This window comes from Lonchura striata, chromosome Z (assembly GCF_046129695.1).
Source record: "Lonchura striata isolate bLonStr1 chromosome Z, bLonStr1.mat, whole genome shotgun sequence".
NCBI lineage: Eukaryota > Metazoa > Chordata > Aves > Passeriformes > Estrildidae > Lonchura > Lonchura striata.
In genome coordinates, this window is record NC_134642.1 from 9,514,695 (window position 1) to 9,541,555 (window position 26,861).

Sequence of the window (26,861 nt, forward strand, 5' to 3'; positions counted from 1 at the left end):
TTCTGGGAAGAAGATAAAATAAGTACTTTGGCTTTGTTACATCTCTATAATAAGTAAAACTCCATAGACATTTACTGGTTTGGGGTTTTTTTAATATTTAAGATTGCCCTAATCATCAGGTAAATAATTCTATACTTATATATTGTCTATATAAAATCTATATAATCCTTTTTGGCAGTTTTTACAAAAAGAATGTATGTCTACACAAAAGGGATTTTTGAGAAATCACTGATTTTAGAAGACTGCCTATTTAAATCTTATTCGTACAAAGTCAACAGTCATAAATAACAGTATTAAGAAAAACGATGTAAAATAGAAAATATGCCAATAGTAGAGATGCTTTTGATGTTGTACCCCATCAAAGTCTAATGAGCCCAAAGTGAAGATGAAGGTGATTTGATTCATTGCCATTTGAAAAGTCACAAATTGAATCATGTGATGATGTCTATGAGGACAGAGGGAGGTTAGGGTTTCCTGATGATTAGGACCTAATGCAAAATGCAATAATATAAGTTACTGAGGTTTTTTTCAATTGTCAAAAATAATAATGAATAAATTAACTTTTGTCATTTCTAAATTTAGCTAAAAGTATTTACTCTAAGGAACCATAAAATTACATTTGAAAATTGCAAAAATTGTTTATTATGGATATTTCATAGAGTAAGTAAAAGAAATGGTTTGCCTCTTTTTATAGTTATTGCAGTATAATGTCACTAACAATCAGGTAAAAAAATAGAGAGATAACACTATTTTAAAAAAAAGCTTATTAAAAAAAACCTAAAAAAGTAATAGCGCTCATAATTACTTTTCATTATTAATCTAACAGCTCATTCTTTTTGGCAGAATTTTTTAAAGTTTTAATAAATGATAAAATGCAATTGAATTTTGAAATGAAAAATAAAAACATGACTGCTCAAAAGAAATATAATAGTTAAAGGAGAATTTCAATTAATATGTTCAGCTGTGGCATCATCATCATATTTTCTGAGATCCAGTTATAGAGGTGTACTCATACAACTCTTTTTACTCAGATATATGATATATAAGAGGTATCATGGATCTTTTTTTTAGACCTAGACTGATATAAAGTATACATGACAGGGAACCAAGCAGCTGTCATTTTGTCTTTGCTAATTTATTTCTTTTACTGAAATCTCTGACAAGTCACTTGCTTTTCCATTTAAAATGTGAAGAAACTAAGAAGTGTGAAAGCCAAAAAATGCTTACCTTCTCTTTACGTTGCTACAAGAGCAACAACAAAAATTTGACTTGGTTGCGATAGTTAATGGGGATATCCTCAAAATCAGATTACCAGTGTCTAAGTGTCTTTCTCCCAGTGGTTTTGAGCTGGAATCACAGAATAAAATGCTTAAAAAAGCACCTTGTGATAGCCACAATAAATAATACGAAATATGCTTAACAATTTCTAATAAAGGCATAGTTTTGAGTGCATGAATTTTTCTTCATTCTTTAACAGAGATAGCACACACCCACCTTCTTTTGCCAATGTCAAGGGTCATGCACATTTCTTTTTTATAATTTCCTGAATAAAATGTAAAATCATGCCATTACATTTGTGATGGAGTATGTTCTTTTACAGCCATCTATGAGCAATCATGTGAAGCCTATAAACACAGAGGGATCACTTCAGGCTTTTACAATATTGATTCAGATGGAAGTGGCCCCTTGGGACCATTTCTTGTATACTGCAATATGACAGGTGAGGTGATAAACTTCCTTAACTTACAGCTGTGACTGTGTGCATGCTCATTATATTGAAACACAAGCTATCAAGTAAGAAGTCTCTGCAGTTTGTGAATTTAATGTAAACATGAACAACCAAATGAAGGTGACTCCTTAGCTCAGGATATTGGGCAAATAATTAGACATAAAAATTAGAATTATAACAGGATTCGGGCTGTGAAGCTAACACAGCATTCCTGTTATGTTTTGCATAAATGGGGCATGTGTTCCATAGGGAGACAATGTCATACTAGTTCATTTTTGGGGAGCTGTTTTGTTTCCACTGAAGTTGCAATCTCTTGAGGATACTTAAGAAAATGAGAAATGTTTTATGAGAAATTTTCTGACTTTCCCCAATAGCCTCCTGAAAAATTTTACTTTAGATCTGGCTTTTGCTGGGAGGAATATTGATATTAAACTTCATCTTTCAAACTGCAATGTGATCTTTTGTAGAATACAAATGCAACCAGTGGGACTCTTGCAGCCTCACCTTTGGACACCCTGTTGCCCTCCTGCAACCTGTTCTTTAAATCTGATCATGTGTATAACTAGAAGCTTTAGATGTCAGAATCTCTTTTTGGACTGCTTTTTAACAAAGCAGTTGATGTTGTGTCTGTATGGTATATTGGTATATGTCCTTTCAACTTAGATTAAATTTAAATGGCTTTTTGAAATTTATTATTATTGGATTTATGACTGTCTCCTTTACTGTTTACTTATCTCCTTTTATTTAAAATGCTTTCCAGCCAAAATGACTGGAAGATTTTAATGTTTTGTTTGACAAAAAAATATTTTTACAGAGTTTTAACTATTTAAAAGAATACATGAATAAGCTAGATTTGAACTGTCTAGGGCTAGATATGCCCTAAGTGTTGAGAACTTAGAAACCATATAGTAAGATTTTGATGTTGACTTGAGCAATTTACCTAGTCTCACTGTGTCAGCTCCTGACTTTGACTTCTACACTTAACTGTGCTTGCTCACAATAATCATGCTTCAGGCTGGCACCGGCTTTTAAAAAGAAATATTCTAGTGTCCTGTGAGACTAAAAGAGACCAAAGAATCATGGCAGGAAGATGACAATTTCTCTAAGTGGGTATAACTCTCCAAGGTACAGTGTAGTGTCTGATTTATCCTTGTGTGTCCATGAACAGCTGTTCCTGTTTTCCTCAGTCACTCCTTATTCACCACATTAAGCAAACATCATTGATCAGTTCTTCATCTCAAGATGCATTCTGACAGGATGAATCTTCTATATTTGTTTTGTTCCCAGTTTCCTCATGACTGGTATTCCCTTTTCTCACCAGAGGCAGGGAAGGCAGATGCCCACATTTCTTACTGCACTGCCTTGCCTTTGACATTCAGGGGGCTCTGTTTTCAGGCAGCTGGGAGGGAGGTGCCATTTCCTGATTTTATTCTTGGAGATCAGTTTCAGACTCAAAAGCCTACAGTTCACACTGGCAATTAAAATGCTACAAACTTTGCAGTTATCTCTTTTTCTTTTTTGTGTAATTTTGAGAGTGTGACAATGAGTTGAATAGCCAAACTGCTTGTCTTCATTTTTAGGTTCAGTGTAATGTTTAAATGTGTTTGTGTCTGTATCTAGCAAAAAAACCCCACAACCACAGAAAACAACACCCAAAACAAAAAAAGGAACCAAAATTTAAATTTATATTTCTAGCTATCTGGTTTTTGACAGTCTAATTACATCCTTAATAAAATTTTATAATTAGAGAAAAAATATTTAATTTTGTTTTTCTGACTGTTATTTATTTTTAAGTGACCATCATTATTTCCTTTTTATGGATATTTTTATATGATCTGCTGCGTGTGGTCTATAGGCAGATGATGAAATAAAATACAGGTCTAGATAGAATACTACTGTTAAAATACCTGAAAAATTATATCAATACTAAAATTTAGAAAAAAAAAAGGTTTTTTTCCAAATTACGCTGGCCATAAATATGCAAAAATACAATGACCATGAATCTGAACTCGACTATCCCAGATAGGCTCTAACTGGAAGTCTTGTCACCCCTACCTTGAAAGGGGTTTTGGTCAGAAGAGTGAGAGTTACAGGTTTTGAAAGTGCGAGTTGAAACAGAATAAGCTCATTTTTTTCTTATTCACAGATGAATGATCTTGGCAAAAATACAAAACAGAATTATACGAGCCTTCACCATGCCTACTACTTCATTTTAGGTGGCAGTAATAATTCACCTCTATGTAATCTTAGTTTTGTAGTAAACACCGTATGCACAGGATACTTTTGTTTCTTTCTATAATAGAAAAGGCCTGTAGGCCATTTTCTCATACAGAATAAATTAATTCAAGCTATAAGGATGTATGTAATGTAGGTAGATTCTAGGATAGAATTAATGGTATTTTATGCATTGTTTAAGCCTGGGGAAAGTAACAGTAGTGGACTTTCCTTCTAATCTTTCATTGCAATTTACCAAGTAAACAATATTTTATTTCTGATACAAATATTTGGGTGTCATCACATATTCTTTCCTTATTGAATAATCCTAACTATTTGAATATCTGTGTATCATGGCACAATGATCTACCTATGAATAGAAACAATAAATAATTGTTTTAATTTCTGGTCAATGATTTATGTCTGTTTCATGGGCTCCAAAGGGCTTTTTGTGATCAAAGAAGTTATCTTGAAGTTTGGCAGATTTCATCATACTTGCTCTTTCCCTTACTAACTTGTACAATGCTCTGGTTCTTTATTACTTTTCATGTGTGTTTTGAAAGATGCAACATGGACAATTATACAGCATAACAGCACCAACCTAACCAGAGTTAAAAATGCTAATCGAGAGAACCCACACACTGTGTTTTTCAAGTACTCTGCCAGCCTGGACCAGCTTCAGGCTACAATAAACCTTGCAGATCACTGTGAACAGGAGCTGGCTTACTACTGCAAAAAGTCAAGGCTTTTAGATAAGTCAGGTAAGTAAAGCAGACAAACCTTACTATGTTGTATCATGCCTTAGATTTAACTGGCTATTAAAGTTATTTATTTCTAACAAGGCTGTTGCGTTTTGCTACTATGGAGTTTGAACTACTTCAAGTATTGAGTTCTCAGATTCTATAAGTTACCAAGAGATATTTGAACCAGGAAAATGCAAATGTCAATTTATAATGATTTTATTTCAGAGAATTAAATTCACAAGTTAATTTCTCTCATAAGACTTTTAAATTAACAAAGATTGTTATTAAGATCCTCTCTTGTTTGATATTACAATATTTTTTTTTAATTTTAAAGAAGGAAATAAATTATTACTGAGGAAATATTTTCTTAAAGAGCACAAATTAGCATGTAGATACCAGCAGAAGTTAATGTGTGCACTTAATGTGCATATTGTGAGTACATGACAAAATACATCAATAACATTGAATTTCCACTATTCAGTATAAACATTCTTATAAAGCTCAGTATTTAAAATGTAGATTATTGACAAAATTATAATTGCCTTAAGAAATAAAGAAAGGTCTGATCTACTTAAAGAAAAGTGAAGTTACGTAGTCTATTTAAATTTTAACACTTATTGACACATAGGGGGTGTTAAAAGACTTTACTCTGAGCATCTAAGCACCCCAAATAATGTGGAAGTAAAATTCTCATTGTTTGCTTTTTTTAAAAAAACTAAGTGAAATTTTTTGGCTTATGCACCAGAAACTCTTAAGATGCTAAAAATTTATTCCTTGGCATTCTTTCCTACTAAGCAGAGAGAATGCTTCTGTGTGAAGCCCTCTCTACTTCTGTGTCTAAGCTCTTTCTTTATACATTCTTTCTCCCTAATTATGGCATGGACATCTCTGGGCTTCTTAGGCTGGTGTTTGCTCTTAAAAGAATATCTGTTTGAAAATACCCCCACAGCAAAAAAAGTAAACCTGCTGCTTAAGTTGTCCCAGTGAACCTTCTTTTTACTGTAGGCTCCAGATTAAAGCCATGTTTAGATGTTCAAAAGCCTGGTTTGCCTCAAGTAGAAAGTTTAAAGACCTTTTTTTTTTTGTCCATGGAGATGGCATGTAAATGTGCTTAAATAATTCACCATCTGTATTGTTATGCTGTTTATATTACATATAGCTGCATATTTCTACTATGCATATAAATGTGCTAAAATAAATGTTTTAGAAGTGTGCAATCATTTGTGATTTAAAATTTAGTTTTGAATTATACGAATGAATAGGTGTGAAAGAGACTTATATGAGACTTCTACAAATTTTCTAAAATCATTCTTTTTTTAAACTCAGTTTTTGCTGTTTATAATCTTCAGTAGGTATGCCTGAGAAATAGAAAATTTGATGATGGTTACATAATATATTTTTTGAAACATATAGCCCACCTAGTAATTCTTAACTGACTGTATTTCAGGAATGCATTGTATTCAATAAGCCTGGATAGCATTTGCAAATGTTCTCGTTAAAGAAGTCATTGGTTAATACGTTTATGTGATCATTATGAAGAAATCTCTAAGCATTTTAATTAATGGCTTTGTTTTTCCTAGGAGTACTTTCTGCCAAGGCAGTGAAAAAATCTGGGCTAATCAGTATGAACTTGCAGGATTTCACTAAATACTTTCTCCCCACCCTATTGTATGAACAAATAACTGAGACCAGCTTTAAAATATACCCCAATGTCCCTAGGGAAACATTGGGAATGCTAATTCATTGCTACAATATAAGCCTAAGGCATGCTGTTAAAGCAGCAGAAATAGTCTGCTTTTTACAGTCTTAGTTGCTAGAACCTTTTTAAAGTGTTGTCTGATAAATTATTTATACATAGTCTTTGGGTTTTTTTCCTCCTGTGATAGTTTGCAAACACAAACACTGATATTGGACATTGATGCCATTATGCAAGCTTGACTTTTCAAAAAACTGCTCACACTGTTTTTTGGCCTGCTGGGCTGACAGTTGTGTGGTAATGAATGCAGTCAATATGTTCACAATCTGAAAGATTGTCAGTGTAACAGAGGTCTTATCTAACAGTGAGGTTTAATAAGCAGTGGCACTTGTAAGCAAAGTTGAGAGTAGAATAAATTCCAGCTTCTTCATGGGGGCCAGGTGCTGAAAATGGAGCTCCATCCAAAGCAAAAAAAAAAATGCATCTGTAAGAAATTCTATAGTTTAACAGTACTTGGCTGCTTCTCATGCCTTGACTTTCATGCCTCCATTGCCTTCTTCCATCTCATTTGAGATGGTTTATCTTTATGCTTCATATCATTTAGCTATCATGTGTTCTGTAGATATTTCTTCTGTTGCTATGCCTGCTTGGCAATATCTTTCAGCTTATTCTGCAGTACTGTAACATTAAAGAAACTAAGTTTTATCATTTTGCTACAAACAATGCTGACTGGATGCACCAAGGAGAAATGTAATAGTCCTGGGCAACCTCACTGCTGCTCATCAGATATATCAGTTTTATTATGGGATCACCATTAACACGATTTCTGTTGTCTCTGAGTACATAAATTCCAAATTTGGTGTCCATGACCTAACAGCTGTCTTTGAGCATTTCTGATTAACACCGTTACTCAGCTGCTTAAAGCTCATCACAGATAAGGATGGTAGTACTCTTGGTAGTGGGATGAGGGCATTTCTGTGACTTCCCTAATTCCATTTCTGGTGGTTCCAACATCTGAAATTGATCTTTACTAGGGAATATAAACTATCCTGATTTTTAGGATGATTATATATCCGCTTTCATGGATCATTTTAAAATGAATTATATAAATTGACTGCTTAAGATAAATTATTCTAATATCATGGCTGGCTGAATTAGGTACTATGAGTTCTCTTTTCTACTAATGCAAGCAAAAATCTGTGACAGTCACTTAATACATGATAATGAAGTATTAAAATGAATAATTACTTATCAAGTAAAGGTGGAAATTTATTTTTCCTGGTCATTTAAAGGTTTTAGAATTGAGCAGGGTTTTTTTTCTTCTTAAACTTTTTGAAAATCATTTGGATGGGAAAGCTGAGAGAAGTAGGAGACAAGACTAGGCATTGATTTTCTCTAACCTTTTTAGATGGGATGCCACTGAGCTGGTGGATTGGAAGAACCAATGAAACTCATACTTACTGGGGAGGTTCCTTGCCTGCTGTACAAAAATGTGCTTGTGGACTGGAGGGAAGCTGCATTGATTCCCAGCATTACTGCAACTGTGATGCAGACAGAGATGAATGGTGACTTTTTACTGTTCATTATTTGCAATAGTTTTTTTATTAAAAGTAAATAAAGGAAATATACAGGCCGTAGTGCATTTACAATACCAAGGCAGTTGGAAATCTAAGTTGCCATAGTGTCATCTGATCCTTTGCTATAGAACATAATTTTTCACAAAGTTATTGCTATATACATTAAGTATTATTGCTAATTCTTTCACTCTTAATTTTGGGGAAGATTTAATTTTACAGATACTTTCTAGTCTTTAGTATATTGCATGTTATAGATTAAGATAATAGTTCTGTAGCACAGCTTCAGTTAGTTTTGGACTACTGAATGTAATTAAAGTTAAAATAAAATGGTCTGTGAAGAAAGTTAATTTTTAGCATAATTTATAACTACACTTTAATGTTTAGACTTTTTAGATACTTTTTTTTTTCATCCACAATATAGATAAAGAAACTTAGTACTCTTGCTTTCAGTGAAGCAAAGCACTCATATGGAGTCCTATTCAAAGAGAATAAATGGATTTCTAGGGTGTACATATTCCAATTGTGCCTAAAATTCTCTGGTGCAATTTACAATAACTTTCAAATAAATAATATAATGAATGAGTTCTTGTTGTAGCTTCAGATCTGAACCTGACTTTTCATTTAGGAGGATCAGATACACCGTTCTCAACAATAGCTCCAATGCAGCACAGGATTTGATAAAGTAGAGAGACTTTTCAAATGAAATCGCTTCTGTTAAAGAAACTTATATGGTCTTAAAATTATGAAGTTAATTTAACTTCAGTAAATCAAGTTCAGTGAGTACATTAATATATGCATTTAAAAAAATCAAGCAATATATATTTTTTTTCTTCTGAAGGTCCATTCTTCCTTTAAAGGAGCTACTACTGAGTTGGGTTGCAAAATGCTTGTTTCCTTAACATGATCAGGGAATTCAACACACACAGAAATGAAAATTCAAGAGTTGATGGAAGAATAATTCTTCACAAGCTTCAAAGATTTCTGGAGAAAATAATTTCCTATTACAGTAAAATTCACAGGGTGATATCTGCAACATTTATTCCAATAAAGAGACTAAAAAAACAAATACAACACTAAGAATTTCTCTGTTATTATGCTGTATGAAAATAAAAACAATATTAGCTTCTAACACAAAAATAAGGTGTTAAAAAATGAAGGCATTTTGAGAAAAAATAGTGCCATTTCTCAGACATGTAAAATATTCTTGCTCAGTTTTGTCATTAATTCAATCCATGCTCATATATATAGGTTAATTTTTAATGGTAATATATTTGTAAATACAGTAGATGAGAGGATTACATGCATGTCTTCACATGCACATCCACTTCTAGTAAGTTGCTAAGATGTTTATGAGTGTATTAAAATGCAAATATAATGACTTTGGGTTTATATTTCTGTTTGCATCCACTTTTAACATTTATAAGTTGAGATTCTTCCCAGTGACTCCCGTGTTACAGCAATTATGTGTACACTAATTTTGGTTCTTGTGGTTAGCGTTGTATTTGGTTTCCTAGAGACTAAAGTTTTGGATCAGTTGACTAGGTACTGTTCACTGGGTGGACAAGTAGGTAGCAGCTATACTTGAGAAGCATTTTGAGCACAGAGAACAAGTTACACACCGTGGTTTTGAAACATTGGTTTTGACAGTCTACTTTTATAGTGAAATCTGTCTTGTTTCATGCACTGGACATAGATTTAACTCTCCACTCCTTATTTGAATGATCAAAATCTTTAAGTCTCTGGAACCCCAGAACAGAATTTTTTTTTTTAATCTGATCCTAAAAATGTAAAATTTGAAAATCCCCTCCACAGAAGATAATTTCTATTCAGTTTCCTTTTGTTTACAGCATCATTTTACTGAAGCAAACACTTCTGGTTTTTTGAGGGATTTTCTTTCAATTCTAAATTAGAAACCTGCAATATCACACCTCATGAAAAATAAATATTTAAAAAAAAAACATTTTGCATTCCTCAGTTTGCTAAAAAAAATGTCCATTTGTTTGCACTCTGCTCCAAAACAGATAAACAGAAATTGTTTTTTTCAGAAGAAGGATGATGATGATGAGAGGAAAGGGAGGGGGGGGGGGGGGGGGAAGTCATTAATTTTATCAAATATGAGGAATTTATGCTGTTTATTCTGAACTATTTGCTTTGCCCTTAAAGAGAAGACTAAACCATGAATGGACTGAATGGACAGATTGAATTTTCCAGAATAGTCCTGAGTAACTGAGCATTTCCATGGATTTAGAGAGAAGAATTTTAGGGCCAAAACCGGTTATGAAATTTAAAAATTGAGTTCTGGCACTAAGTCAACAAAGATTTTAAACAAGGAACTGGGTCTAATATTACAAGTAATACATGTGTGCTCAGAGTGCAAATATTGCTTACTTTCTTTTCTGTTAGTTTCACAGTTGTAGTATATACTGTTTTTCCTGTAGTCAGCATGACTTTATACTTTTCTACTTGGATTTTTTTTAAACTTGTCAAGGTGGGAAAAACTTAGACTTACTTGAAAGTTATATTAAGCCATTAAATACTCCATATTGATGACAGAGTCAATTAAAGATACAGTATGTCTTCAGCAACATAAATTCATTTGCAAATTTGACTTGAGCAAATTCATTGACTTAGGCAGCCAGTTAAGTTTTCATTTATTTTCTCACAGTTGTTTTATGGTTACAACCATAAAACTACCCACTTCCAGTGAAATTCTTTTAGCCCTGTCAAATGAGCCCAATATTAACTCCAAAGCATATGTATCTATTTACAGTTTTTTGTATCACACATATATATACATATTTAGGCAGGCTTTTTTTTTTTTTTTAAGTTTCTTTCCTTTTCCTCAGGAATGTGTCAATGATAATGAAATATTTACTGGAAAGATTTAGGAGAGATGTGGCTTTCATTTTACCTTTTCAGGACAAATGATACTGGCTTCCTCTCCTACAAGGACCATCTACCAGTAACTGAAATTGTGATCACAGATACTGACAGACCAAACTCGGAAGCTGCTTACAAACTGGGGCCTTTGCTTTGCCGTGGTGATAGTAAGTAACTACTGAAGAGTCTTGCTAAACAGTGATGCATTTTTCCTGCAATAAGTTTTAAATGCTATTTGTTACAAACCTAAGATAAACTTCTATAACAACCTTAGCCAGATCTTTTTGGAATTAGAAAATAAAAACTTGCCATCATCCAGTGCAAACCATTGAAATAGTAAACATTTATTTTTCATTATATGCATCAATAGTGAAAACAGAAAGTTTTATGATAATTTAAAACAGATATTTTGGTTTACCCAACTGGAATGAAATTATGAATAAATCATTGCATGAAGGGGAATCTATAGCTGGTTACCATATCTTGGGGACATACCATTCACTAGCTGTGTATGCATCCATCACAAAACATTACACATATTATGTCCTCTGAATTTTTATGAATCTAGGAAAACAATACTATAGGAGAGTAATTCAGTGTATGCAACATCTACATGGAAATTTTCAAATACATGTAGAAATTTAAATATTATAAATTTAATAATAATTCTAGATTTACATTCTGAATACATATATGTGGTAACCAGAATAATATGCTTGTGCAAAATGTTATTGAAGATTAGTGGTGATATTTCTGTTTTAATAATTTCCTATTCAGTGGAAAAAAGAATGTGTTTGGCTTATATTCAATGGTAAAGTATTGCACAAAATTCTATGTCTGCTGCTGTCTGTAATCAAAAATTAGGAATTAGGAGAATTAGGAATTGCTGTAAACAAGCCCAAAGAATTCAAGAGTTGGATGGGCAATATTTGATATACAGTTGAGTAAATTATTACAATATTCAGTTAGGTTAATTTCCTTAAATCACGTTATGAGTTTTCATGAATTTACCTGTTATCTATATTAATTATTATATTTAATATATAATAGGTACATTATTTAGAGATATTTTCATTCTTTATGTGATTTTCCTCTTTAATCATATGATGTCATGTTTGGTTTTCAAATTTTATCAATTTATATGAGTAAGAGAAATATCAGTAAAGTACTGATTTATACTCTTAAGTGCACTCAGAAAAGCACATAGATAAAAACATATAAATTAGTATCTATTAATTTTTGTGTCATCTCTGTCTTTTTAGGGTAATTATGCCTGGAAGATTTGTTAACAGATGTATGTTTCAGCACTGCATTGTAATTTTCTTATGAAAATTCATAAGACTTAAAAATCCCGTGGGGTTCTTTCATTTCACTAGTCTGACAGCTGATTGTGAACTGATCATCTGTCCTACATATCATGGGGCTATGATATAGTATTATGGTATAATTCAGAGTGATAGGACCTACAGAGGTCTCCTGCTGACAGCAGGATTAGCCATGAGTTGAGGCCGCTGGTCTCTCAGTGCTTTGTCGAATGGGTGTTTGAAGCATCCAAGGATGGACCCTGCACTGCTTCTCTGGGCAGCTTCTACTGCTGCTTGGCTGTCCTCAGTGAGAATTTCTTTTTAGTTTTATTAAGCTTGAAACTCTGAGCTTTCACCATAACCACTGTCTTTTATACTCAGCCCTTACACCAATGCAAAGACCCTGTATCTGTCTCTTTGATGATTTCCCCTTAGGTTTTGGAGTCTGCTATCAGGTTCCCCAGAAAACCTTTTCCTTTCCCAGGCTGAAGCAACCCAGTTCCTCCTGCCTGAAGGGCAGGACAGGTCCTCCAGACCAGAACATTCTGGTGGCCTCTGCAATACTTGCCCCTGCGTATTAATGTTTTCCTTTACTAGGGGAAAGGAAATTGGAAGCCCAATGCAGGTGCTCTCTTACAAATGTAAAAAGGATTAACCACCTCCCTCAGTTGACTGGCCATGCTCACTCAGCCTGTGGTGCAGCAGATCTCCATTGTGGTCATGGACAGTGAAGTGAGTGCCAAGGACAGCAATGAAAAAAAAAACATTAGAGCTTGTGTAGTTATAATTACTGGGGGGAAGAATTTCAATTCCACTACTCACTAAGTTCCCAAATATTATTAATTACATAACCTGACCTCAGACGTGACAAATCTTAAAACATGGAAGTCAACCAGCTTCCCAGGAGTAATCTCTAAAACATACAGACAGCTTTGACTCCTACTGACCTCCCTGACTTCATTTGATGTTTGCTTAGTCTGGGTGGTTGAATTGCTGCAATATTTCACACTGATGATGAATGATCACAGTATTTCTAGATAAGCTATGATAGAGAATTGTAAAATATCATTGAGAACAAGCACAAGAACTCAGTCTGAATGTCAGAGAAATATTCATCTAATGCCATACAACATTATAATATTTGACTTCAAAAAAAAGCAATTTTGAACTGAAACAAACTTGGTGAAAAGATTTTAGACTATAACAGTTCATGGTCATAATGCAGAAAAAAACTTGAAATAAGAACACTGATTGTTAAATAATACAATTTTTCTTAGTCATTTACATCATAAAGACAGTATAAGAAGGCATGCATTTAAGGAGGTAAGAACTAAAATTTGAGAAAACAAAATTTCTGAAGGAAAATAATTATGTCATAGATTTTGGCATAAACCAAAGTGTTAAGAAAACAACAAATCCTGAGTGTATATAATAAAATATCTAAATACAAGTTATTATATAATTTGTGGCATGTTATATATATATATATATATATATATATATATATATATATATATATATGTATGTATGAAAAATATTTTATAATATATATTACCCATATTATGAAATTATATTATATGTATATTATGTGTTATAATAAATACTGAGTACAGGACTTCATAGATTTTCTTCCCATGTTCATTGTGTGTCAGCAGAGAATTTTGTAGTGAACATTTTCTTTTATATTCATTTTTACAGTTAACATAAAGAGCTATGACTTGCAGTAATTTCTGAGTTCTACATATTAATTTTCACACCAGACAAAACTGATGAATTTCATACTTTTGCCAGGCCACTGCTTCTAGCAATTTGAAGCTGCAAAAGGAAAGAACACCATTATTAAGACTTTTTTTCCTAATCTGAGGTTGCTGACACCCATGAGGATCTAATTAAATGCACTTTTAATGACGTTTTTCTTTGGATAGGTGAAGAATGAAAAAAAGGTCTAGTGGCAAATACCCATTTTTCAGAAGTGCTGTCAAAAAAGAAAGAATAGATATTCTTGGACTCACAGTGTGATTTGAATATTCTTCAAAGAGATCGTTACAATTTTTGCTTCTGTCACTCTCCAGAACTAAATGATACAATTGTATTTCACAGGAGACATCCTTTATTAAATAGGTTTCTGTTCTGATAGACATAAGTTTTTCAGAATAACTGACTAGCATACCATGTAAAAACATGGAGGAGAACTTTTACTGATATTTATAATACCTTCAGTACTTCATTAAATGACTCAAATCTAAAAGATCATAAATTCTTATTCTATTCCTTATGGGACAGTTACCTGGGAGGAAAATAAATGGGCAAAATAAAGTAAAACCATGAATGATTGGTTGAATTGAATTGCCATAAACCATGAAGTCCACTGACAAACTTTCTAATTAGATTTACTTATTTGATTGCCTCCAGAAATTCATGTATCGAATGCAGTCCAGCAGAAATTGGCTATTGTTGCTTTTTTTTTTTTCACTCTTTTATTTAATATTCCATTTGTGTACTTCTTTATTTTAGGTTTTAAGGATTGATCTCTTCAAGGAAGTATGTTACTTACAAGGAAACCAAACCATATTAGTCAGAGTAAGACAGGAAAGAGTTGCCTTTTGTAAGAAAAAAAATCCAAAAGTAATATATATATAAATGCAGTCTATTTGATAAAAGTTTTTTAAAATTGCATTCAGATGTTATTTTTTTTTCAGCATTTTGATAAAGATACCTCCCTAAGTTTGTAAGATGCCATGGTACAATGAAAGTACTAAAGATATTCTAGAAGAATATGGCCATTTAAAAAACATTAGTCAGTAGTATTTGGTGACACTAACACCACACATATCAGTCACGCTTACAGTTTTCTGTCACCTTCAAAATGTATAAAATTATTTATGACTGATTTGTTTCTATAATTCCTTTTCTTCTCTACAATACGTTTTAATAAATTGTATGGTATGACTGCTGGTATCAGACTGAAAAATACATCTAAATATAGTGAAAGTTAAGATCAATGTATATACACTGAGCAGGGTAACAGGAAAGATTTTGAAGCATATGAGAATGAACAAAACCTTTGGTACATTAATAGATAGAAATTCTATGGTCTTCATGAAAAAAAGGAAAGAGTTATCTTAATTATTTTTGTCATTATTGAAGTAAAAGCTAGATGTTGAATAAATTCCAATAGAGTCAGTTGATGGGAGTAGATTAAAAAAAAAAACACCACACCCTTCTGTGTTGGGTCTTTTTTATTCTTGATCTTTTCATTACAAAAGATCAGTGGACATATTCTGATTTATTACTATGAATATCTAGTGAGAACATAAAAATAAATCCAAAATACTGAAATATAGCTAATGTACCAAAATTATGTGTATTAAATGGGTGATTATAATCTGCCAGCATAAGATGAATTCTTGGGCAAAAAACCAAAATTGATGATATAGATCTTAATAAAAAATAATATAAAGATACTATCATGCATTGTAAAGATAATATATCATTCAGCAGGAATTTACATTAATAAGGATAAAGGTAGTACTGGTGAAGACAAAGATAGACTCTAATAAGGTATTTGATGGAGTCTTGTTTACTTGGCTGTATTAAAAAAAAGTTGAATTTACTAGCATTTACAATGCTAGCATGTAAATGCAAGCAGAAAATCCATTCAATGTGAGTTCTCTGACATTTAAATGAAGAAATAAATAGTGTGAGCTTTGAATGTAACACAGACTAACTTTATCAACCACTCATGATACCTTCATTAAAGCAGTGAAGTAAATTTCTAATTTAGCAAAAAAAAAAAAATCTGGTTCATCTCTCTTCATTACATGAGAAATCAGGTCATGTATTTTATTTTCAGTAGCAGAAGTATTTGTAAACCATGTGTTCAACTATTCCCCCTTATTTAGCATTATATAAATTAATATTAATTCATATTTGTTCTAACCTCGGTCTAATCAACATTGTTTGGGTCCTCTTTGCAGCTTCCTGCATAATCAAGAGGTTTAATACAAGTCTGTGATTACCATTTTACATACATGAAGAGAATGTAAGGTTAAAGGATAACATTAAAGAAGTTGAGGTTCATTTTTCAGTGAAAGCATTTAAATCTCTTTGCTGAATTTGGGCATAATCTGAGGTGGTGTGTTAAAAGGAGTTTCATAGTAGAAGAAATTTCAAATAATATTCTTGAAAGCAGGAAATAAAATCAGGAAATTATTTAATGTTTGGGATTTGAAGCTACACTGTCTGTGAATACATACATAAACACAAACTGACAGTAAAAGCATTTGTGAATTCTCCATAAATTGACATTTTTTAGACAAGAACACATTCAGGGAATTTATATAGACCATGTTATATCAGACATTGAACTAGATGATCACAGCTTTCTCTTCTGTTTTTTTGTCTATGGATCTTACAGTTAAAAAAACCTCAAAGTACAAAATATACTGTTTGGCAACATAAGATCTTTCTTTTCTCTGCTTCAGCATTCAACATCCCTTCCCTGCTGACAGAATGAAAATGCAACTGTTAGAGATATCACAAGGAATTGATAAAATGGTGAACTGATTTCAGTTTTGAGTAGGAACTTGAAGAGTGCAGCAAATTGCAATTGCATGATTGAGAAAGCTAATTTATCTGTCTTGTTATTTTTCCCTTTTTTTTTTTTTTGTTTTTTTTTTTTTTTATAGTTTCAAGTTGGTAAGGCTAGTTGATATATTCCAAAGACGTATGTATATTTTTTCAATAAAAAAAACTTCATGGATAATTTATAAGAATAAGACATTCCTTCATTTTACTCATAGAAAGACTGCAGTCTTAGATAAAATGCTAAATAATATTGATTTCCTAACCAAATGATGGTTGGCAGTTCCAGAAAACTAAATGAGACATTGTGAGCCAGATGCTATAAAGCTAAGGAATTCTTTCCCCACCCTATTTAAAACAATATAAGATACTTTGTAATATACTTTTCCTAAGCCTATATTTAAGCTGCTTTATTGATAGAGTGTCTTTATATTCATAAATTACACAGTTTTCAGAACTGAGAAAAAGAAGAGTTAGACAAGAAAAGGCACTAAATTAAGAGAGGAAAAAAATAAAACTTCCTATCCCTGCCCTCCCCCAAGGACTCAATTTTGATTTACAAATATAATTTAAATACTTAAATGAAGCTAATTGTATCATTACTTTACTGGACGGTTAATACCCCTATTGCCTCTCTTCTAATTGCTGGCAATGTTGTAACAATTTTGTATAAATTACAGTATTAAATTTCCTATTGTATTTGAATCACTGGTAACAGCCAGCCCATTATTTTTAAATAGCTGTGATACACAGCTGTTAGTCACAACAATTGTGAAGTTTGCTCTGTGGGAGCTATGACCTGACACAGCTGAGGAACATGGGCTTAAAACTGATCCCAATATGTAAGGCTGCTGCTTTTTTCTGGCACTTTTCATAGGTTGGTAACTTCAAGAAGCCCATAAGGCAGCACAGGAGAGCAAGGTGAAAAACTGTGTGTTCCCCTCTCAGCCCGAGCCATCTGTTCACAGCTGCTTTACCATGTAAATATTGTCCCAGTGGCTGCTTTGACTTGTGATACCTGGCAGTATTCCTGAGCGTCAAGAGTCACAATGAGCAATTGCCAGAATATGTGTGAAAATCCTGCCATGCTGCTTTTCTAGGGTTTTCTAGGTTTAGGTTCCAAACCCTGCCAAAAATGCTAACTCATTCCTCTGCTGGAATGAGGGAATGGACTTTAATTTTGCTTCACTGGCTGTGGGTTAGGCCTCCATATACACTGTATTATAGGGTTTGATTTTGCAGGGAAGAAAGAAATTTTCATATTTTTTTTCTTCCCCCTTCCTAATCCTAAAAGCAGAATGTGACTGGGTCAAAAATTACAGTTCTACATAACTGTTAGACTGAGATCACAACATTATCAGGAGAATATTCAGTGGGCTTGATCAATTAGCTAAGAAAGTATTGAATGTCTTATTTGGTTTAGAAAGCAATATAGTTTAGTAAAGAAATACTGATATATCTGTAAAGATTCAGATTAACAAGGTGCTTCGAGTTGAACACAATAAATGAAGATTACGTCCTTATTAGAAGAGGGTGATATTAGAGATTTTACATCAGCATTTAAAAAATTAATAACAAAACCTTGCAAATTATGATTGAATGCTTACTTAAAAAGAAATAAAACCAGGAAAATATCTAACATAATTTATTAAATTTTGCAATTTATTTCTTTGATTTCTTCCACAGGAGATATTTGTGCTGCATCTTTGAGATATCTGGTAAATTTCACTGGACTACAATGATAACAATTCTCTTTTCCTCGTTATGTAAAATAAATACTTAACAACTCTCATAGTTACTGCTTGTACTAACTAATACTAGAGTTGTAGAGGTTAGAAAAGATCTTGAAGATGAAAGGTCTTAACTGTCAGCCTCGCACCACCCCCATGTTCACTGTTGAACCATGACCTCAAGTGCCATACCTACAAGCTTTTCGAACATTTTCATCCACTCTGGGAAGTCTGTTACAATGCTTTACAACCCTTTCAGTGAAAAAAAAAAAAAATAATTGTCATATTTAATCTAAACCTGAGGGCATTTCTTCTCAGCCTGTCACTTGTAACCTGGGAGAAGACACTGCACTCTGCCTCACTACCCCCTCCTTTCAGGCAGCTGCAGAGAACAATAAGGTCCCCATGAGCCCCCTTTTCTCCAGGCTAAAGGGCTCCCTCAGCCACACTACTTTAATGTAGGTATAACACTTCACCCATAGCTGCTATGTTTGCTTACTTCATGAAAGGATATATCAGGCCATAAACGGACTTTCCAGCTGAGATGAAATTAATTATGTTTCCTAATAATTGTTCTTTTGTTGCCTCAGCCAAGCACCTTTATTCTTGATGAAACATTATTCTACATTCCCAATAATGCCTACAATTTTGTGTTATGAGCTAATAGGGAAGCTTCTGTGGATGTGAGACTCTCTGAAGACTGCAACCATTCTTAAACCTGGGAATATTCTTTTGTTTATCAGTTATAAAACTTACACTAGAAATGTTAGATAATGCTGTATCTATCATCCTTTCATTCTGTTAACCAGGAACATTTTGGAATTCGGCTTCCTTCAACACAGAGGCATCCTACCTGCATTTCCCCACCTTCCATGGAGAATTCAGTGCAGATGTCTCATTTTTCTTTAAAACTACTGCATCCTCAGGAGTGTTTTTAGAGAACCTGGGAATTCAAGACTTCATAAGGATAGAGTTACAATGTAAGTAACATGACTGATGGTGGTTTTGTTGTTATTGTTATTATTATAAAAATGGGATTGTATTTAATGTAAAGGGGGAGTATTTAAAAACTGTCCTCTACCTTTATTACTTCTACTACTACTACCAGATCATTATCATTATCAGAAAAAAACACAGCACTGAAACTAAACAAGTATCCATTTGAGGAAATTTTCTGCCCCAGGGGTTTCTTAATCTAAGAGCACAGCAATCAGCCCCTGACTGCTAAAACTGTTTCTACTTCTTGTGTTCAGTGCATCTCTACCTCCTAATTCTCTTCCTCCAAATTTTAATACCAGTCATTATATGTGGCTGATGGAAGGCTCACTAAATCACCATGTGTGACTCAGACCTCTTGTGCCACAGTATCTTGAGTCACACAATCTTATCTTTTTTCTTTTTGTTTTTTTTTTCTTCAATTTTTTTTCATTTTATTTGTGCAGACATAAATGCTTAGACTTACAAGCAGAAATAAATTTTTGTTGCATAAGAGAGAATTAAACATCCCACTAAATCCAACATAAGATGACCAACATAAAATGAAACCTTTATCTTAGTTGACTCAATGTATTATTGTTATATTGCTCATTATTGAAGAGGAGAGTATTTGAACGGATAAAGCATTTTTTCATTAGACTTTTGAATTAATTTTAAATGTCACATTAATTGAAAAGTCTTCTTGCCTGTGACTGAGAGTTCTCTAAAATTGTTTCATTAGAACAACTTTTATCTTGGGGTTAGACAATTCCTCATTTTTTTCCAAATCAATTTTGTTATCAGGCTCCACTATTTTCTAGAAAAGAGTGCAAATAAATATATACGTTGTATTGCAAAATATTGCCATAGAAACATTAAATATTTTTTATTAAGAAATAAAATATTCTTTTTTCTTGGGGGGATGTTTTGCCCATGTTAACATCTTATGTTAATGAAACAAACCTTCTGTAGTTAGTTAAATTATATAATATTGTGTAATTGGTTTTCATCATGTCAAGATATAGTGCTGTATTTGAAAACTACTGTTTTCAACATTGTTTTTCCAGGTTTTTGGCAGTCTGTACTGCCTTCTGTTAAAGCTCTCTGAGCAGTTTAAAGGACAGCAGCATTTTAAACTCAGTGTCATGAAATACAGAAAATGTACTGGATCAGCACTTCAGTGGGGGCTCTCTGAAGCAATGATGATAGTCTTGTCTGATAAATTATTTTTCATTTTCAAAATAAACAGTTAAATCATGGAAACAGTTAAATCAAGGAATGGTTCTGAGAACTGAATTTATTCAGACATTTGTTAGAAGACTGTAAGTTTTTCTTCAGAATAATAATACTTATGTCACTTGTCCCATTCATTCTCAAGCACAAAAACCACTGCATACTTATGGTCTTTAAATGACTTTATATGAATAGGGAGGTGTGACAGAAAACAAAACAGTGAATTGGTCTGTAATTTAATCATCTAAAAAAGCAAAATTAACTAACTATTGTGTAGAATATAGAGATATTTCCTCATAAATATCCTAATTTGTTGCATAGACAGACCTATTATTTTTTGTTTATCAGATAAATTTAAATGGAGGATTTTTTGTAGTGAACCTAAAATTGTCTGCTTTTATTGTAGAAAATATCAATCAGAAATGAGCAATATATATTTCCATCAAGAGTACCTGTCTCAGAAAAAAAATCAACTTGAGCATTTCATATGGTATAAGATGATTTATATTCATCAAAATCTAACTCCACATCCTTTATAATAAATTTGAATGTAAATTACCAGCCTACACTTATGTTCTATTAATAGTTTCAAATAAATTCATATATTTTATTTATTTATTTATGGGGTAGTGATCTTTAGACATTGAAATCTAACTTTAAACAAACAAAAAAAAAATCAGATCCAGAAATATAATACAAAATGTGAAATGGTTTTATGAAGTTGCAAACACCATAGTGCATATGTGCATACATTCTAGAATACTCTTGCAAAAATGGTTTGTCCATCCTAACTGTATTTTAAAAAAAGAGGGCAAGTAAATGAAGATACTTCTCTTGAATAAGATATTTGATCCCTTATTTTTGTTTTGCAATAAGTTATAAATGCATGTTGAACTTCTTCCTGATTTACTTATTTCCTACAGAAATATTTGTTGAAAGCAACAAAGCTGATTCAATGCTGAAGGGTACATTCTGCTAAATACTTTCAGGACCAAAGTTACATGTTCTTCGGTAGAAATTCTTTTTAGCCAGTCAAATAGACTTTCTGTTGCTTTTTTTCTCCTACTGTGTGATTGTTTTTCATTTTTTTTTCTTTATCCCTCTATAAGGGGAGAGTGAGTTCTCAGCGTTTTCTAAATAAAATACATTTATCCTAAAATTAATTTATTTTACTTAGAAACTGTGTTTAGATATCAATTATTTATTATTATTCTGTAAAGTGTTGATTCCTAAGCAGAAGAGGTAATTTATTACAAAAGGCATTCCATTTATAAATTGACTGCACAATACACTTTATTTTATTTAGTAAGTTAAACAGTTTATGTATTTCCCATTTTGCTTTGCTATCTTAGGTTCAACTATTATAGAAAAATACTTTATAGCAACAAGATTTAGGGCTTAAGGGATTGCAAATGTGTGACATTACTCAGTCTAAAGGTTGGCCAAAGTTGATTCAAATATTTAAAAATGTCTAATGTATTTTTAAAAGGTGACAAGAAAGTTAAAAAAACTGCATGAACTATTTTTTCCACTTCAATTAATTTATCTTTAAAATGTTGTTTGAAGCTCATCTAATTCCTGGATTCCTAATTTTTTTACTTTTCTGTCAGAATTCAAGGATGCAAATAGGAAGATTTTTTTTGGATCTAGCAAATAGGAAGATTTTTTTTGGATCTATGGTATCTTCTCTACAATCCTTTAATTAAATCCTTAATAATACAAACTTACAGCTATCCATCATCTAGGGAATACTTTTTTTCATATATGATTGAATATATGAAAGAAAGACTTTCAGAGAAAATATTCACAATTTTCAGATCTTCAGTATTCTGGTATATACCTCTTTTTTTATTTTGACCTGCAAAGATTCCGTGATTTTCTAGGCAAAATATGAAACTATGCAATGTGAAATTTGCTCAGAGAAAAACTCAATTTAAACTCAGTTTAATTTTATAAACTACATCAAAATCTTCCCTCTGATGTTCATTGAGACTATATGAATAAATAACAAAAGTGAATAGGCAGTAGAAAATGCTGGTTGGATCATAGCAGTGATAATTTAAACATAGTTAACAACAGCAATCAATTAGCATGTAATCAAGAGATGCATTTCATCCAAACTGCAAAATCGCAAAGCTAGCACATTTCACTCTTTCTTGACTATTCTGCTCTCCAGGGGCCTGCAAACTGATTGGCTTCCATGCGGTGCATAAATCATTGCTCTTGCTGTCAGTGAGTGTGAAGAATGAGCTGCAGGGGCCCCTGAAGTAAATTCTTCCTCTGAAACAGTCAGTCTTATTCTATGAAATTGTAGGCTAAACCTTAAAGTAACTTGTTCTGCTATTAATTATTTTGTGACCCAATTAATTATGAAATAATTCAAATGTCTGCTACTCCTATCCTCTTTCTAGCTCCATCTGAAGTGGCTTTTTCATTTGACGTGGGAAACGGACCTAGCGAAGTTGTAGTGCAATCACACAATTCCTTAAATGACAACCAATGGCATTATGTGAAGGCTGAGAGAAATGTCAAAGAGGCTTCCTTACAAATAGATCAACTTCCTCAAAGATCTCACAGTGCTCCACCTGATGGACATATCCGCTTGCAACTCAACAGCCAGCTTTTTGTAGGTAGGCCATCCACAAAATATTTCCTAATGATCATCATAAAAATAAGAAAATGCTGGGGGGAAGAGGGGAAGGGAAAGTGTTGTCAACCAGATATTTTGAAAACACTTTGTATGATGATATGAAAGACTTTGTGAAAAATCCGTGCAGATATTCACTACTTTGAGACTATAGATCTCAAAGCGCATTGGCCAATAGTTACTCCAGGTCAGGATTTCAAATTTCTTGCTTATTTTGATATTTGCTTGAAGGACCAAGGATCCAAGGATCTGGATTTGTGTCCTTTTTTAAGAGGATGTAATCTACTAAAACAAGTTGTGCCATTTCTGTAATTTTAAGGAAATTTTGTTGTCTTTATCCACAGTTTCTCAGGTTGAAACATGACATTAAGTCATTTAGATAAAATACTGAAAAAGTAGAAATGGAGTAAAATCAAATTAATTAGTATTTATTTAGCTATTACAGGAAGATATATAGAGCTACGTGTTACATGCACATTAGTGTTCTTAATGTGATATTGACTTATGAATTGGTGTATTATGTATTATGTATTATGGTGTAAATATATGTCGTATAGCATAAGAATATTTAAAGCTTGCCTTACTTTAAAAAAAAGCCTTATTTTATATCTGCTCTGAGAAACTCATACTAAGTTAATGTAAGTTTTGTTTGCTGTGTGTTGGGGAGGAATACTTTTAAGGGCAATAGTGTTCTTAAACTGTAGGTACAAATAATATGAATGCTTATGAAAAAATGAAATAGAGAAGTCTTCTACACTCTGATAAGAAATTTTACCTCTGCCTCAAAAGATATCAAGGCAAGAAGATTGAGACTACACCAAACATTGAAGAATTTTATATTTTGATTAAAATAAAATGTTGATTCCATAACAAAAAGATGTATCCAATGTATTAGTTCCAGTGGAGTTAGAAGTCTTGAGATTGGTTTATATGGACAATAATGCACTAGATCTATTAATGCAAAGATCAGATTTCTATTTACTCTACTAGAGTAAATTGTATTGCTGTTCTCTGACTTGACTTGCCACGTAACTGCTATTATATGAATACCTGAAATTAGATCAGTGAAATGGTCTGATTCTATAGGTCTTTTGGCACTATGAAATCGAAAGACGTTTTAAGTTATTTAAACAGTTAGTTGGTCTCTAGTTCTTCTAATCACCTTTTAAAAATATAATAAAATCCTGTATTAACAGTTGCACATCCTGGCAACTTTTTGGCCGTTGAACAGGGTGATTTTTTTTTTTTTTTTTTGGTCAAATAATCTGGAAAATTTGAATAAAATTATATACTCTTGTCCATCTCTTTTATGGAGCTGGCAACATCAAGCCAGTTTTGACTCATCTACAGGTAAGTTGTCTATCTTGTTTTCTTCATATAATGTTCAGGTGAATAATTGTACTCAAGTTGTGCCTTTGTTTTACATCTGGTGCTGTGGCCTTTTTTTTCACTCTGAAAATTCACAAAGATCTGGGATTAGTTAAAGGATCTAGAGAATAATGAAATATAGACTGTCTTTAGAATGACATTAGCAGAGGCACTATTTGCTTAAATGTCATCTTGGAAATCTAGTACCTTCCTGAGTCACCCATTACTCAGTCAGTAACATGAGGACTGTGATTTCTTCAGCTAAAACAATCTTTACTTCTTCACAAGAAGTAAAGAACTTATATACACTCTGCTTTTTAAAAACCAGAACTAAAGCCTAAGCAGCCCTCCAAACCATAGAATCATAGACATGTGGAGTGATTAAGATTGAAAGGCACCTTAATCTTGTTCCAATTTCTTGCCATTTTAATCACAGGGATGACATGAAATTGCCACCACCAGGCTGTTTTGTTCCATTGCGACTGAAAATAGCAACAGCTATGTCATGATATGTAACACCAATAATTATACAAACTGTGAAACTGAAAAAACTTGAAGTGGATGATCACATGAAAGCATTTATCTAAACAAGAACTGGTAATATATGGGAATTATAGTTTACAGTCTCACACATTGTGGAATATTTTCTACTTTTTAAGAGGACAAAGGACAAGAAACATCAGTAGGCTCTGCAACAAAGGACAACATAGTATGTAGGTTACACAACTTGCTAAGCAACACAGATGAATAAATTGTTAGCTATCATGAAATGCACTAAAAATAAGGAAAATAAGTGAAAAAAAAAAATGAATCAGCTACTCTCATTACACTTAGGATTGCTTTGTATAGTTATCACCTCTGCTTGGCAATCAGATGTAATCTAGCTGGTATTCCTCTGCATAGAAGGGCATTAACCTTCCTATTATTGAATAGACACACCTTCCTTCTGAGACAAAGTATATCAGAACAGACAGCAGCTGAGGGGTATCACAGAATCATTAAGTTTGGAAGAAACCTCCAAGATCACCAAGTCCAACCCTTGAAGGAACACAACCTTGTCAACCAAACCACAGCACTAAATTCCACATTCAGTTATTTCTTTAACTTTTCCAGGAGTTGAGACTTCTCACCTGGAAAATTCTCCCTGATGTCCAACATGAATATGCCCTGGCACAGTTTGAGATTATGCCCTCTCGTTCTGTCACTATTTTCCTGGGAGAAGAGGTGCACCCCCATCTGGCTACACTCTCCTTTCAGGCAGTTTTAGAGAGTGATAAGGTCACCTATGAACCTCCTTTTCTCTCCAAGCCAAGCAACCCCAGTTCCCTCAGCTGTTTCTCTCATGAATTACTCTTTTAACCATTTTACCCACTCCATTCTCTGTCTCCTGACATGCTCCAGCACCTCAGTGTCTTGTAGTGAGGGGCCAAGAACTTGCCACAGCATTCCAGGTGTGACCTCTCCAGTGCTGAGTACAGGGGGACAATCCCTGCCCTGTCCTCTGGCCACACTACTGCTGCTACAGGCCAGGATGCCATCAGCCCTGCCCACCTGGGCACAGCTGACTCATGTTCAGCTGCTGACCAGAAAACCCAGATCCTTTCCCAGCAGGCAGCTTTCCAGCCACTCTTCTCCAAGCCTACTGACTTGCTCCAAGTTTTTTGACCAAAATTTAGAATTGCCAGAATTCTGATTTGTTGAACACCACACAACTGACCTCAGCCCATCAATCCAGCCTGTCCAGATTCCCTAGTAGATCCTTCCTTCCTTCCTTTCAGCAGATCAACACTCCCACCCCACATTATATCTCCAAACTTACTGCAGATGCACTAATCCAAATCACCAATAAAGATGCTATACAGAACTACAATTGCAGCACTGAGCCCTGGGGAACATAATCAGTGATGGGTTGTCAGCTGGATGTAATTCCTTTCATCACCAGTCTCTGAGCTTGGCCATCCCACCAGTTTGTAACAGAGCAGAGTTCACCTGGTCAAGCTAGTTTCTCCAGAAAAAAAAAAAAATATATATATATACACGTATTATCCTCCACACCATAAGATACAGACAGACACAGGGCAGTTTATCAGTCAGTAGAATGCTGAAAGAATGAAACTATACTCCACTCCTCTCCTCCCCTCCCCTCCTGTGAATTAATAGAGTCTTCAAGGGCCTCTCTGT

General features: G+C 33.3%; 1 protein-coding gene across 1 annotated transcript in view; it reads left to right on the forward strand.

The window, feature by feature from the left end:
- CNTNAP4 (contactin associated protein family member 4) overlaps nt 1-26,861 on the forward strand; it is a 203,894-nt gene that overhangs the window by 157,342 nt on the left and 19,691 nt on the right. Inside the window, exons 12-17 of the mRNA XM_031507421.2 lie at nt 1,601-1,720; nt 4,507-4,704; nt 7,791-7,947; nt 10,879-11,006; nt 19,267-19,437; nt 23,077-23,295. Of these exons, the coding sequence (XP_031363281.1) occupies nt 1,601-1,720; nt 4,507-4,704; nt 7,791-7,947; nt 10,879-11,006; nt 19,267-19,437; nt 23,077-23,295 (993 nt within the window). The remainder of the gene's footprint in view (nt 1-1,600; nt 1,721-4,506; nt 4,705-7,790; nt 7,948-10,878; nt 11,007-19,266; nt 19,438-23,076; nt 23,296-26,861) is intronic.